Below are 16185 nucleotides of genomic sequence, written 5' to 3' on the forward strand. Positions count from 1 at the left end.
CATCATGCCCAAGAGCCAGGCCTTGCCTTTCTAGTAACGTCACCTCAGACATGGTCTCTGTTTTGCCAGGAGTTGCCAAAGTGCCACTTGCAGCAGAGTGCCCCTCACATTGGGAACAGGACTCAATGCAAGCTGACCCCTGTCCTTTGTCAAATAAAATCTGACAGTGGCTGCTTTTCAGAACAGCAGGTCAGAGTTTCATTGTGGAAATGAATAGGGAGAGAAACAGACTTCAAAAACATGTGTGTTTTCAAGCACTAAGCTATCATAGCTCTAATTAGAATTTCTTAACAAAGTCTGACTATGCTAAGTCATTCATAAAATTGAAAAGCTTGTAATTTTTGGCCCCTAAAGAGTAATGTCAACTAGAAGGGTATATCCGTATATCTTAGGCAAAGGTGATCATTTGAAATATTTAGCAACTAGTACAGCAAAGAGCTCTGACCAATAAGAAGAGAACCTCAGGCTCAGCCAGTGTCGCTCAGTGGTTGAGCATTGACTTATGAACCAGTAGGACATGGTTCGATTCCAGGTCAGGGCACATGCCTGGGTTGTGGGCTCAATCCCAGTGTGGAGTATGCAGGAGGCAGCCGATCAATGATTCTCTCTCATCATTGTTATTTCTATCTTTCTCCCTCTCCCTTCCTCTCTGAAATCAATAAACATATATTTAAAAAAAAAAAAAGAAAAAGAAAAAGAAAGAAGAGAACTTCAGATGCTTCTCTAGTGTTCTCACAGGGCTCTGGATGCCCCCAGCTCTGCTAGGTTTTAACCTTTAAATTGCTGGGTTGGGGATAGGATGCCAGGGATTCCTTGGGAAGAGACTGGAGTGCAGGCACATTGAAGAGACGCTGGAGGCAGGATTATTTACTTTAAAGCCGCGGTTATTTACCAATTTGAATGGAAGTATTTCAGTATTTTAATAAGCAGAATGGCTATTCTGGTACATACCAACTTAATCTGAGATCTGTCCTTAGTGGAACCAGGCAAATTTATGATAGTTTCTCGAATGGTTCCTGCCAAATTTCAGGATCCCTGATCTCATTCTAACATAAAGCTGCGTTGAAAACAATAGATGTAATTCATCAGTAATTTTACTTTATCACAGCAAATAATCACAAGTGAATGGGATCATAGTGCTCAGTAATACATGCTCCAGGGAGCATGGATCCTTCTAAGTTTTGCTGCTATTCTCCCCTGGGAGTAATATCTTAACCTCAGCTTCTAAATTGTCAGCATAGACTCTGATGTTCCCCCGGCATCTAGGAAGACGTCTCACTAAATTCATCAAGTCACGAAATATTTACTGACTGCCTACAACTGGAAACAAGGTAACTTAGAATTTTAGGGGACCCTGACTCAAAGTTTCAGCTCCTATGATTTAAGTAATTGGAAAATAAATACTTAGCACCAGTAACATCAGGAGCCATTAGTATTGGAGCCGAGAGACTCGGTAAATAGATGGCATGGACTGGCCTTGCTTTTCTCTGGACATATATGCCAAAGGATGTTGGGCAAAATGTTTGTGAGCGCTGACATGCAAGTGTGATGGTTTAGGGGATGTAAATATTTTTGATGCATTGGTTTGTAGGATTTTAATGGTCTGTATAGAATATATATATATTATCCTTTTGAGTTAAAAAAAATTTTTTTTATTGATTTCAGAGAAGAAGGGAGAGGGAGAGAGAGATAGAAACAACAATGATGAGCGAGAATCATCAATCAGCTGCCTCCTGCATGCCCCACACTGGGGGTCGAGTCCACAACCCAGGCATGTGCCTGACCGGGAATCAAACCAGGACCTCCTGGTTCATAGGTCAATGTGCAAACACTGAGCCACGCTGGTCAGGCTCCTTTTGAGTGTTTTTGATCTTTATTGGCTGAGCTGCTGATGCCTTTGTGTAAACTACAAAGCGGTGCCCTAACATTTGATGGTCCATTAGCTGTAGCCACACTCTCACTCTGCTCTTACAGTGTGGTAGGCCTTACCTACTGTTTTCCGAGTCTCCATGCTTTCCCAGAGTTGGCAGCTTGGTAGTGTCTCTCAGGCATGTGGCAAACCTGCTTTCTTGGTTGTCCACGGCCCTGAAGGATTGGAGGCGCATTGATCTATGCTTGATTCCAGGGGAGTCTTTTGGGCACTTGGGAGTTCTAGGAAGATCCCATTGGGGAGTGGCCAGACATGCTGTGTTCTTCTCCCGCTCTGCTGCCCACCTACGTGTGACCTTTGTTAGGTCACATCCTCTTCAGGACATAATTTCTTGGTGGGAGATTGATGGTTAGGGGATTCTGACCCAAGAAATCAATGTCCCCTGGTGTTCCTTCCAAATAGGAGTGATGGTCTGAGCTTCTCCATATTTACAAATCTTAGTAAAGATCAGACAATGGTCTAGATCAGCGGTTCTCAACCTGTGGGTCGTGAACCCTTTGGCGGTTGAACGACCCTTTCACAGTGGTCGCCTAAGACCATGCTGCATATCAGATATTTGCATTATGATTCATAACAGTAGCAACATTACAGTTATGAAGTAGCAACGAAAATAATTTTATGGCTGGGTCACAACATGAGGAACTGTATTTAAAGGGCCAGAAGGTTGAGAACCACTGGTCTAGATGGTCATATATTTTATTACCCAATAAGATGTGGGTTGTTGGACAACATTTGCAGCCATGAGTCCTTCTGAGAGAAATTATCAAAGCAACACTTGGAGCGAACAGATTAGTGATACATAGACAATATAATCCTCAGTGCAGGTCTTCATTATCTGGCCTATGATCTGAAGAATGGGATAAGAAACACCATAAAAGGCACAGAAAAAGTAACATGTATTGAAAACAAAATCCATTTTATTATCATTTGAATGTAGCATTTTACCACCAAATGATAATGCAGCTACTTCAGTATCAAAATGTGGTCCGGGACCAGCAACATCAGCATCCCTGGTGCTGGTTACAAAGGCAGGTACTTGGGCCCCACTTCAGACCTACTGAATCAGAATCGCTGGGGGCAGGTTTTACAATCTGTGTTTTTGCAAACACTCCGGGGGGGTTGTCCAGTAAAGTTTGAGAAGCATGGAGACTTTATAACCTCTTAAAGTTGCTTTATAAGCAGCAGGTCACCTGATTCTCATCATCACCCTCTGTGTCACTTGCACAACTACTTTTATTCTCATTGAGTCTGTGGTGGGCACACAGAGAAGTCGAATGACTCAGGGTCATATAGTCAGTTTTATATGTTTATTATTTGTCTCTTGGCAAGTTTGGCATATGACATATAAACATTATGTCAGTTTCTCCTCCATTAAAGCTGACCCCAATTTTACTACCTATTTTTAGAGCAAGGATTATTACCTATGTTCTTTCAAGTTCTCTGAGATAAATAGTTAGAGTAATCTATCTAATGTTTCATTTATTTGCTCATTTTTTGATATCTTGCCCAAAGGGATGTGAGGAAACTATTTCTACTTGGAGTGTCTAGTATATGTATTTTATAAAATTTTAAAAGGCAACATAAATGGTAGAATATACCTTTAACAAAATTTAAAAAAATTTTTAAAGATACATTTTAAAAAGTTTAAAATTATATATATATATATGTATATATATATACAGAGAGAGAGAGAGAAATATCTATCTATCTGACAGTTTAAGAAATTGCCTCATATACTTGTGAAGGCTGGCAAGTCTAAAATCTTTAAGGTAAGCTGGCAGGAAAGAGATCCAGAGACAAGTTGATGTTGCAATTTGAGTCTGACGAAAGACTGCTGGCAGAATTTCCTCTTCCTCAGGGAAGGTCAGTCCTTTCCTTAAGGCCTTCGACTGATTAGATGAGGCCCATCCACACATGGAGAGTAATTTGCCTTACTCAAAGTTTATTGATTTAAATGTGAATCTCATCTAAAAAAACCAACTTCACAGCAACATCCAGACATGCTTGAGCCAATATCTGGCTACCATAGCCTAAGCAAGTTGACACCAAATTAATGATCACAAAAATATTACCTTTAATGGAGTGTACATTTCATTTTAAATATGAACTATTTTATATCCAACCCCCTAAGGTTAGATGTCAGATTGTCCCCAACTTTTTTACCTTATATTTGTCACACCTTTGGCTAAATGACTCATTTTTGTCTTCAAGATAAATTCACAGAGTGTGGGAAAAAATGCTTATTTCTAACTTTTAAAAGATTTGACTTCTTTTTGCCAAATTGCCCTTGTAGATTCTTTACCCCTTAAACTACAACTAAAGTATTTGGAGTGGGAAAATACTAGGCTTGCCTTGATCTTCTCCTTTCTTTCTTTTTTTCTCAGCCTGCAGGTCACTGGGAACCGGCATGATGCTGAGTTCCTGGGCCACCTCCTCCATTGAAGAAGTGGCAGAGGCCGGTGGCGAGGCGCTTCGCTGGCTGCAGCTGTACATCTACAAGGACCGTGAAGTCACCAAGCAGCTCGTGCGGCGGGCCGAGCGGATGGGCTACAAGGCCATATTTGTGACAGTGGACACCCCTTATTTGGGCAACCGCTTTGATGACGTGCGAAACAGGTTCAAGCTGCCACCACAACTCAGGTAACCATCGGTCTCTGGTCTCCTAGGCCCCTGAGATATTCTAATTCTCTTTGCTCTTGTCATGAGCCAGTTCCAAAAGTTTTCTCTAGTTTCCAAGTGAGTGGCTTAGGGAATTGGTTCTTCATAGAATGTTGCACCACAAGTATGGTTGAAAGGGATCTTGTCTAGGGCTGATAGGGTCTGGATTCTAGGGATAGTGTCCTTGCCAAATATCCCCATAATTTCCAGCAGATCATACCAATTTAGTGGGTGTCACATGCTTGAGCTATAAAAGAAGGATAGAAATTGCCCATATACTTATAAAAGTCAAATACAGTTATGTATCAGAGTACGTTAAGGGCTTGGAGAAATATGAATTGCCATATAGATAGAAGATACTTAATATAGCCCAGGATACAATTTTATTGTGATCCCAATATCCTAGGTCTTGTTGAAATCACAGAACCACCTAGTAACTTTTATTTTTCATTGTATCTGAGCTAGGAAGATTGAAGAAAACTTAAAGAGTGGAGACAAAAGAAGCCACAGGCTTGATCACTCATCAACTACTTCTTTGAGCAATAGCCCTCTTTTTAAATTTATTTATTGATTTGAATGAGAGAGAGAGATTGATTGTTGTTCCACCCATTTATGCATTCATTGGTTGACTCTTGTAGATGCCTTGATTGGGGACCGAACCTGCAACCTTGGTGTATCAGGACGATGCTCTAACCAACTGAGCTTACCTGGCCAGGGCTGAAATATCCCTATATAATCATAGGTGAACATTAATTCATATATTCCCAGGTTCATTCATTCATTCACTCACTCATATTAGCATAAACAATGTGTCTAGTAATCTATGGCTGAACAATGATGTTTTCATTAGGTCAGTCAGCTTGTGCAGTAGCAGGGAATTGTCCTTTTTCCTATAATAATTTAGAATTAGGATAATCTTTAGTAAAGCTGGGACTTCAGTGGAGTTTACTAAGAAAGACCCCAACCTCCCTAAGCTACAGATCTCTTTTCCCTTTTATTTTATCCTTCCCCAGTTCCCACCAAAATCTGCTCTAAGGATTGTTCATAGCAATGTGTGACTGATAACCCTCAGGGCTAAATGCATTTGAACAGGAATCAACATATTAGTTGTAATGGAAGACATTTTTTAAAAAGTATATTTTATTGATTTTTACAGAGAGGAAGGGAGAGGGATAGAGAGCTAGAAACATCGATGAGAGAGAAACATTGATCAGCTGCCTCCTGCACGCCTCCTACTGGGGATGTGCCCGCAACCAGGGTACATGCCCTTGAACGGAATCAAACCTGTGACCCTTCAGTCCGCAGGCCGACGCTCCATCCACTGAGCCAACCCAGTCAGGGCTTGGAAGACATTTTGATGATGGGATTTCAAAGCCTCCCTGGGAGGATAGGAAACAGCGAGGGATGCCTTCTTTGGATCCTAGACCTCATTTTACATGGGCTGTTGCTTACTCTGGCTACATGTAACGTTAACCCTTCTAAAAGCTCCCAAATCTGAAAGATTCAAAATCAAATCAGCATTCCATAGAAGGTCACGAAGACTGTTGGAAGCCACATATGTTATAGAATAGGCTATATCACATCCAGCACATAAGTCCATATGCAGTCCTGGGTGTCACACAACTGTCCTATAGCTCTGCTGAGTACGTACCTAACTGGGTATAAACAATTGTGCATCAAATCTTGCTGCTGAGCCCTATGTAAAGTAGCTGTGCAATGTTCTCAACCTCCAGCAGGTTTAGGATATTATTTCTGCTTGTGGTACCTTCAGTGGCCAATGACAGAAGGAGAAAATGCTCTCCCATCAGACCTGTCTCCTGTTTCCCAGATCAGGGTTACCCAGACACCCTGTCTTTCTAAGAAAATAAAAGTAAAAGGCCCCTGACATATTCCTACATTTTGCCAAATTCATCAGAAAGTAGATGGCTTCAAATTTCCCTACGATGAGATCTGTATTCACATTATTTCTCTGTTTTGATTACCTTTGACTTTCTAAAATTAGTATGCCACTCAAGGCTTCTAACAGGAAACATTCCTCATTATTTTCCTTTTGCCATTTCAAAAGGAGTTTGCTGCTTTTCCCCTCCTCCTGTGAATATGACTAACAACAATAATAACAACAACAGTAGGGTTATTTCTGCAGCTTCGGAAGCACTTTCTCACTCTGGATGACAAAAGGTGTTCACAGTGGCAGGTACTTAGACGTGGGAGATGACACAGTTGCTGCTTCTGGCTGCTATGTCTTGCTCCTTCGGTGCCACGCTACTCAGTCAGGAGCGGGATTTGCTTTCCCCCTTTTTCCTTTGCTCCCGGGCTCCCACCCAGATGACCCACCAGACCATGAGACAGAGGCTCTTTTCAGCTGTCCATGTGCACAGGAGTGGCTTGTCACACCTCCTGTCTACAGATGATCAAATAATGAGCAATACGCCCAGATCACTGAGAACGCAGGAAACACCCCAGGGCTGGGTGCCGCACCCCCAGAGCGCCCTCTGGCCTTGCTGGTCCTGGTGGACTGCAGGCGGGCCAGCTCCTCTGGTTGGCTTCCCCGCGGCCCACACTCAGCAGTCGAAGGCAGAGCCCACTCATGGGAGGCCCAGGCTTCCGCCTGAGGCCACATACAACCGAAAAGCTCCTCTGTTCCAGCCTGATATGAAATCAGGTTTCTTTCCGCAGCTGACCTGACTCATAGAAGGTGAAGCCGGGCTTTGCAGAGTGAGGTTTGGCAGGCGAGGGAGGCAGGAAATCCAGAGGAGAATGAGTCTGTAAAGCAGTGGCTCCTTCCAGCCCTTGCTACTTCCTCTGCCACGGTGGGGGAGGGTTCTGACTCTTGGCATCTGGGACCAGCCAGAGTTCAGGAGTTTGGTAATCTCTGCTTGGTCTATATGCAAAACACATGCATGTGTGTGCATTCTGCATGGCACGGAGGTTCCTGAAAGTGAGGGGGGGAGGCGGGTTTAGGAGAATACTCATCTGCTCTTGGAAGAACCCAGGAATGAAGCCAGTTCCCTAGGCTGGTGCCAGAGGCTCTGATGCAGGGCCTTTTCTGTCTCCACACCCCAGGGGACAGTTCATTTTTTCTGGGTAAAGATCTGGCTCTTTGGTGTAATGCCAGGGCAGATGAAAGAGAAGAAAAGGAGCTTCCAATCATTGACTATGTTCAAGGTAAATCATGACACCTACCCTTTACTCACTGAGCCACATTAGCAACCCTACTCTTCCTTCAACACACCAGGCGTGCTAGTGCCTTAGGGCCTCAGAATTGATTCTTCCCTCTGCCTGTAATAGCCTTCCCCCAAATCAACGCACCGCTCACTTCTTCACGTTTCCTATGTTTTTATATCAGGGATGGGTCTACGTGTCTTTATATTGGGAAAGCAAAATAAAAATAAACAGTAGAGATCAGAATAGAGACCCAGTATGTGTGGGGATCTTGGAGAGGATTTGGGGAGAAATATTTGTGAAGGTGGACTAGGTATATGGCTCAATAGCCTCTGAATTCTTTGGTTAGAAGAACATTCACAATATAACTGTGTTACACGGAATGAGGACCTCCCAAAGATGTCCATGTCCTAATCCTTGGAACCTGTGAAGATGTTATGTACATGGCAAAATTGACTCTGAGATGGGAAGATTATTCTGGGTTATCTCACAGACTTAATGCAGCGAAGGGGTCTTCATGAGGGGGAGGCAGGAGTGTCCGAGTCAGAGAAGGTGAGGTGATGATGGAAGCAGAGGTTGGAGTGATGTCATCTGGAGTTAGGGAACATAGGTGATCTCTAGAAACTGGAACAGGCAAGGAAAGGGATTCTCTCCCAGAGCCGCTGGAAGGAGAACGGCCCTATCCACACCTTGAATATAGTCTAGTGGGAGTCATTCTGGACGTCTGGCCTCCACACCTGTAATATAATAAGTTTGTGTCATTTTAAAGCCTCTAGGCTTGTGATCTTTTGCTATAGCATCAACAAGTAGCATACCCAATAACACCGATCTGCTTATTTCTTCTACAAGGTAGCTTCTCAATGAGGCTAAATTTGATTACCATATTTTATTTTCAAGTCAACCCTCTACCTGCTCACTTACCTCTTATTCTGCAGTACTTTTTAAAATGTATTTATTCATTTATTTAAATCTTCAGCAGAGATTTTTTAAAAATTGAGTTTTAGGAGGGGGAGAAATTGAGAGAGAGAAAGAGAGAGAGAGAGAGAGAGAGAGAGAGAGAGAGAGAGAGATTGATCAGTTGCACACCCTGACAGGAGATCGAACCCATAACCTTTTGGTGTATGAGACAATGCTCCAACTCTCCAACTGAGCCACCCTGCTAGGGCCTTTTCATTTATTTTTTTATAGCACTTATAATCTAACTTGCTCCATAAATTACTTATTGATTATATTTATTTTTTATTTTCTGTCTCTTCTTGCTAGAATATCAACTCAATGTGGCCAGGGATTTTTGACTGTTTTATTTATTGGTCTACCCTAAACATCTAAAACACTAGCACACAGTAGGTGCTCAATAAGTAATGCTGAATCAATAAATAGAACTGTATTCGATCATATGAGATTTACCCAATAAAACATGACTAGTAAGAAGTTGAGCAAAGGATTGCACTCAAACTTAAAACCCATTCCTTCAAACTTTCTTTTAACTGCCCAGCCACATTGAGGAAGAGATTAGCAGGGCTATATTCTCAATATAAGTGTTTCCCTAACCACAAAATTAAAGGCTAGGGGTCCATGTACCAATTCCTGTATGTATTATGAATCTCTGTCTCTCTCATATTGAGTTGATATCATAGGCTCTACTGATTGTTATTTTTTATTTTATTTCCCACTATGGAACATGTAGCTTTATCTTTAATGGCATATTATCAATAACTATAATAAAATAATATCACATATTTCTCTAAAATATTTATTGCTGGTGTTACCATTGGTGATTTAATAATGTTTAACTTTCTTTTAGTAGTTGTTACTGTTTTTATGATGCTAACTTACTAAAAGCTAAAATAATTTCTATATTAGATTAAAAAGTATATTTGAGGAACATTCAAGGCACAACGAGTTCCTTACAAAGAAGAAATTCTATCCCTTGCCTTTGGGTCATTAAATAGATTGGGATTCGAGAATTAAGTCATAAGTAATCATGTTATTATTTGGATGTTGCCCCCTTCCTTCCTTGCGAAATGGAATACTTTGGTTATCAGAAGCCGCTTTAAGTGTTTCTTGTGTATATGTCATAATTCAAATAAAAATAGCATTCACGGAGGTTTTCTTCAGAGCCATTGGTAAAACACTCCATCGCGGGTCCCTGTCAAGATATCTGAAAACTTTTTCTTGGCTTCTGGCTTTGAACAACGTTTGAGAGTAACAACAAGGCTTCATTGTGCACTGAAATTTCTGTAAGGCAACATTCATTCAAGTGTTGATCTGCATTGCACCGTCCAAGAATAACAACAGTTATTTATATAATTTTATCCATGTTTCTGTTTTTTCCTATCCATTTCACCCTTTCACCCCGCCTCTGCTGAAACACTGTAGCCTGTTTGGGAGGGGTGTGGGTGCTGTGCAGAGTATATACACATACAGATGTTTTTCTTTTTTTCCCCCTCTGGTCTTGCTATGGGAGTGACAGACCAGACCTTTCACTTATTACCAATGTTACTTATAAGTTTGGGATTTAATATCACGTAATATCATTTCTAAGTAATGGAATAGCTCTCCATAATACGGATATATTTCTTGACCAGAAGATTAGCTTAATTCAAGTTAGAATGACAATGGAAGACCAAAGTCTGTGATAAAATGTACGACCTTTAGTGGTTTGATTACAAAAGACATGTTCGAGTATTAAAATCCATACCAAGGCTCAACAAATAGATGGATACCAGTCTGACTCTGATGGAGCTAGAATTTTCAATGATGTATAAGGGCCTCCTAAGTCCATGAAACTATAGAGCTTACTGTTTAATACTTATCGTGAAAACTTTGCCAATGGCTTGAGTAGAGTTATGTGGGATGTGAATGTTCATATTCTTTGATAGTATATGCCACCCAAGCTACTCAACCAGTTATTTTAGCTGAAAGTACACTAAAATGTAAAAAGCACTAAGCTTAGTTTTATATTAAAGGAAATCTTATGATCCTCTTAAAAATAATTTTAAAATAGTGTGCCTATGTAATTCTAGGTTTATATAAAATTGTTATAGTTATGGCCCCAAGATCCTTTCTATATTCAATGGCAGAGCTAGCCCAAGGGAAGAAAGAGTTATGACTAAGTCCGAGGTCAATGTACAGCTATGTTTTTACCCAAAAAAAAGTTTGGCTAGCAGGGTTGTGTGCTCGATCTCCAGCGGGGGGCTTGCAGGAAGCAGCCATCAATGATTCTCTCTCTCTCCCTTTCCCTTCCTCTCTGAAATCAATAAAACTATATTTAAAAAAGGAAAATATGATTGCAACCAACCTATAGATGAGCGATTTTCAACCAGTGGGCAATTTTTAAAACATGCAATACCTGACTATTTATTTAGTCAGAGGCACTGACCTTTTTTCCCTTAGATTGTCAAATTTAAAAAAATGACAACAGCCAGCACAACAATAGCTGTTCAGTGTGAATGAATCAAAATTACACCAACTTTCTCTTGTCAGATCAATAAAAATATATTTTTTGGTGTGCCACAGAATGTCAGTAATTAGCTTATGTGTGCCACGGAATGAAAAAGGTTGAAAATCACTGCTCTAGATGGTTGAGGAGTCAGCAAGCAATGGGTGTGAAAAGGGTAACTTTTCTTTTTCTTTTGAGTGAGCCATTGTAACGATATCTTTGAGGAGTTTCTCATTTTATATCTCTCTTTATTTCAGGATGAAAAATTTTGAAAGCAATGATTTAGCATTTTCTCCAAAGGAACACTTTGGCGACAACAGTGGCCTTGCTGCATACGTGGCAAAAGCTATCGACCCATCCATCAGCTGGGAGGACATCAAATGGCTGAGGGGGCTGACGTCGCTGCCGATTGTTGCCAAAGGAATTTTGAGAGGTTTGTTTATTTCTCCACTTGACGTCACACTGATTTTATGATCCTTTGTGGATCTGATCATGACATTTTTAAGGGAAAATAATCAGGAAAAATTAACATGGGCAACAAAAGAGATATTCCATCTCTCAATTCTCCCTTTTGATGTTAGTGAGTAACTAATGTCCAAATTCTTAGGTAATGCACCGAAAGGGAGCAGGACTCCCATGAAGCAAGAAGTCACCCATTTTAAAGCATTAGGATACTGTTGCCTTTTTTGTTTTGTTTTTTTCTTTTTTTTGGAGCTGTCATCAAGTCATGGAGCTTGACAAGCTCTAGACAGAAGGTCTTGCTTTGGCTGTAAGCTGCAACAGTTGCTCTTAGGCCAATGAGAAGCCCCAAGGAGGACATTTAAAAAAAATATATGTATATATATATTTGATTTCAGAGAGGAAGCAAGAGGGAGAGAGAGATAGGAACACCAATGATGAGAGAGAATCACTGACAGCTGCCTCCTGCATGCCTCCTACTGGACATGTGCCCTGACCGGGAATTGAACCATGACCTCCTGGTTCATAGGTCCATGCTCAACCACTGAGTACACTGGCCGGGCCCCAAGGATGATATTCTAATAACCAGACCTGTTTTAAGAGCCTCTTAATATTTTTCTCTTGTTCCTTCCAAGTAACAATGACGAGAACTGATTTCAGAGTGTGGTGAATCCCATGTCACCTCCCTATAAAGAATGATTGACTAAGCCCGGCTGGTGTGGCTCAGTGGTTGAGTGTTGACCCAGAAACCAAGAGGTCACCAGTTCGATTCCTGGTCAGGGCACATGCCCTGGTTGTGGGCTCGATCCCCAGTAAGGGGCGTGCAGGAGACAGCCAATCAATGACTCTCTCTCATCATTGATGTTTCTATTTCTCTCTCCCTCTCCCTTCCTCTCTGAAATAAAAAATATATATATTTAAAAAAAACAAGAATGATTGACTAAGATATTAAAATCCTTAATTATCAAGCCTTGAGTATTAAGGAAGTTGACTACTTCCCCTGTCTCCACATGTATTCAATCCCACAGGGAGATACAGTGACTGTAATAATTTGGAGTGTAAATGTGTTCACCCGCAAAAATGTTTTCTTGCCTTTGAAAACATTTCTTTCAGTATGGCTAAATAGATAACTGACAAAAACATATTATTTTAAAAGGAAATGTTTAAGGAAGTGGCTCTGGGATGAGAGATTCTATTAACTTACCTCAGGCTTAACAATGATTTAGAATCAAAACCTTTTTACAGGTTTTATTTGAATAAGTGTGAGTCACATGGCCCCTATTTATAAAGCTCCAGGCACACCACTGACTTTATCTTTTTAATCTTAGGTATGCAGAAATGAAGTTAATAAAAGTAAAAGAATGGGCCTAATGAAACTTTCAAGTAGAGGGAATATGTTTAAATCCAGATCTGTCTTAATCTGTGCTTTACAAAATATTGTTATACTCTTTCCTGTTGATCATTGTTCTAGTTCAGTTTCTGAGAATTAAACTTCAGTGAGTTTATCCTGGTGTTACCGACACTTTTAAACAAGGTTCACTTACTTACTCCCATTCATATTGTCATCCACGATTATTAATGCTACTTCCTGTAACTACATTCAAGTCTAGGTCCTAAGAACATTACCCTGAAGGTTCTGCCTCATTCATTCATTCATTCATTCATCCATTCATCCATTCACTTATTTATTCACTTAGTCATTCATTACATAAATATTTATTATGCTAAAATTAAAAAAATAATAATCATCTGAGGTCCTTGACCCTATTCTTGTAGGAGAGACAGAATTTGGGTGCAATAAGAAGTGCAGAGGTAGAAATCTATGCAGTATAAGGTTGAGTTTAAAATACAGTGTAAACAATTATAAGAGTGGGCTAAGGAAGGTTTCATTTCAGAATGAAAGATGGTACTTGAGTTTTGCTATGATATCAGGTCAAATGACTCTTAGACTAAAATAATGGCAGAAGAAAGCAGCTATGAGTACTAATTTTAAAACATGTAAGCCGTATTGGAGAATGTAGACTTTACGATGTTTGAGAACTGCTAAGAGTGTTGATCAGGGAAGCAATCTCATCAGATTAGCATTTTAGAAAAATCACATTTTATGTAATGGATCTAGTGGATGGATGTGGCAAAACTGGGAATCACAGAGCACATTTGAGAAACTGTTGTTGCTCAGGCAGGAGGTAACTGTGGCTGACCTGAAATAAGTAAGAGGGTATAATTGAATTAGAAAATTGGTGTAGTTTCCAGCGTTTAATTTACTCTCATCATAGAGGTGGCCTAGGGTAACTGGCTTGAAAACACTAAGAAAGAATAAAATTTAGTATAGTCCCACATTTTTCCATGTAAAATAGGGAACAAATATAAGAATGAGATGAATGAGGCTATTTAATTTTTTAACTTTTCAACTTAAGGTCCCAAATATATATCATTTTCTACAACTTTGCCCTCTAGGAGATGATGGAAATCTATTGACTTAGACTTTCTATCACGTGTTATGTGAAAAAATATTTTGGCTTCTAGAACTTCATTCTGCAGTCATCTTACCTAGAACTACCACCACCATTGATTCTCATCCACATGGATCATGTGATTTGCTTCCACACATTTTCATAATGTCTTGTACATAGTAGATAGCTCAAATGTTGATTTAATAAAATCTTCAGTGAAAACTATATAGATACAGAGGCAGAGAAGCATTGAACATACTGTCAAATTACAGTGGGAAGGCTGGGGAGTGTTGAGGGGGGGAGGCAAGAGATCAACTGAAGGACTTGTATGCATGCTTATAAGCATAACCAATGGACACTAGACACTGGGAGGGGTGGGATGAGGGCATGTGCCGGCGGGGGGGGGGGTAGGCCGGGGGAAGGTCAATGGGGGAAAAAAAGAGAGACATATGTACTACTATTTCTAATACTTTAAACAATAAAATAAAATTAAAAACAAACAAACAAACAAAAAACTATATGAGTAATCTATGAAAACTCTATGAGCCTATTGCTTTAGAGAGAGCTCAAAAGCAAGAGAGAGTTGGGACATTTGGCATTTGAAAGGAAATAACTTATTCATGCATGTATGGTTTACATTGTCTGGTTTCTCTGTAGCTACTTATTTCATTTAATTAACAAACAAGAATCATTTCTATGACAACACTGCATATGCTCAGTTTGGTATGGGGGAAGGGACCCAGGGGCAGCAGTGCAGGCTCTGGGAACTCTAGTGTTCATTCTTCCACAGATTTTCATCCAGAAGTCCCAGGGATTGACCTTTTACCAGAAAGACACAGGTTATGTTCGCGGGCACGTGAAATCACAGGCAACTGGAAAGATATCAATAAAACATTCCCCTTGCCACCATTTTAAGAATGGCATTTTTAACGAAAGCAACTTGGAGGAGAAGATGTAATCTCTTGCTGTGGTTAAACTCTGCCCTTGGAAAACTTCAACACAAACTCCAAACATGTATTTGAGACAGGACTTGGTCTTCGCCAGAACGCATGCTAATGAGCAAATGCCTTTATGAGCAAAAACATAATGCGTTTTAAAGGGTTTGTTTTTTTAATTAAAAATCTTTTTAAAACTAGGTTGTCACTTCCAAAATGGCTTTTTGTTTTGCAGAAACTGTGCTCTAACCAGCCTTTTTTCTATGTGCCGTTTTTAAAGACAGCCTCCAAGGACATTCACTCCCATGCTCCTGATTGTGTTTCAGACGCTGCCTTGTGTCTAGAATTTACTTACTAAGCTCCTGTAAGGTAGCGCAGAGGCCTGCGCCCAAAGCTCCAAGGGCTTGAGGGTAAATCTTGAGTATTTACATTTCACTTTGGTATTTTAGATTCCATATAGAAAGAATGCACTAATAAGATAGCAAACACTGCTATTCCCTATTGACCACTGTGTTCGCACCCAATTAAGGTAGTGACTGACAAATGAACAAATATGGAATGCCATAGTAGTAAGCTCTAAGGATTGATGGAAATATCAAAGCCTCAGGAACATTTTCCTGAATCAGAACATTTTGACCCTCTCATTAAGGCAACATTGTTTTCTCTCTAGGTTAACATAAAATGTAAAACTGTGGACAGTGTTTAAGTTGCTAACAAAAGAGGCTCGTGTCCACTGAAATCTTCCTTCCTTTCCCTCCCTCCCTCCCTCCCTCCCTCCCTCCCTCCTTCCCTCCCTCCCTCCCTTCTTCTTTCCTTTCTCTCTCTCTCTCTCTCTCTCTCTCTCTCTCTCTCTCTCTCTCTTCTTTCTTTCCTAGATATTCATGATCCTATCTTCCCAGCAAGCCATTTCCTACATTCCCAGCACTGCCTAGAAAAACATGGGGAGTTACTTGAAATGATAGAAGATAACAAACTGTTACTTAAATAGCACTTTCTTTAAATGAAAGGCTGTTTGTAATCTTAATCCTTACTAAAATGAAGATTTTGTTGCTATAAATAAAACTCAGGCTTGCCAAAGCATCCAGCAAATAAATCTTCCTTTACCTATCTGTCATTTAAATTTATGCTTCCCATACCAGAGGATGA

The 16185-nt window shown here is 40.3% G+C and overlaps 1 protein-coding gene across 1 annotated transcript in view; it reads left to right on the top strand.

Moving 5' to 3' along the window:
- Positions 1 to 16185, top strand: part of HAO1 (hydroxyacid oxidase 1) — a 61613-nt gene that overhangs the window by 26426 nt on the left and 19002 nt on the right. The window contains exons 3-4 of the mRNA XM_070421445.1: positions 4315 to 4570; positions 11450 to 11625. Of these exons, the coding sequence (XP_070277546.1) occupies positions 4315 to 4570; positions 11450 to 11625 (432 nt within the window). The remainder of the gene's footprint in view (positions 1 to 4314; positions 4571 to 11449; positions 11626 to 16185) is intronic.

The sequence above is a fragment of the Myotis yumanensis genome, unplaced genomic scaffold (genome assembly GCF_028538775.1).
Source record: "Myotis yumanensis isolate MYYU_CA2020_CCGP unplaced genomic scaffold, mMyoYum1.0.hap1 SCAF_7, whole genome shotgun sequence".
Classification (NCBI taxonomy): domain Eukaryota; kingdom Metazoa; phylum Chordata; class Mammalia; order Chiroptera; family Vespertilionidae; genus Myotis; species Myotis yumanensis.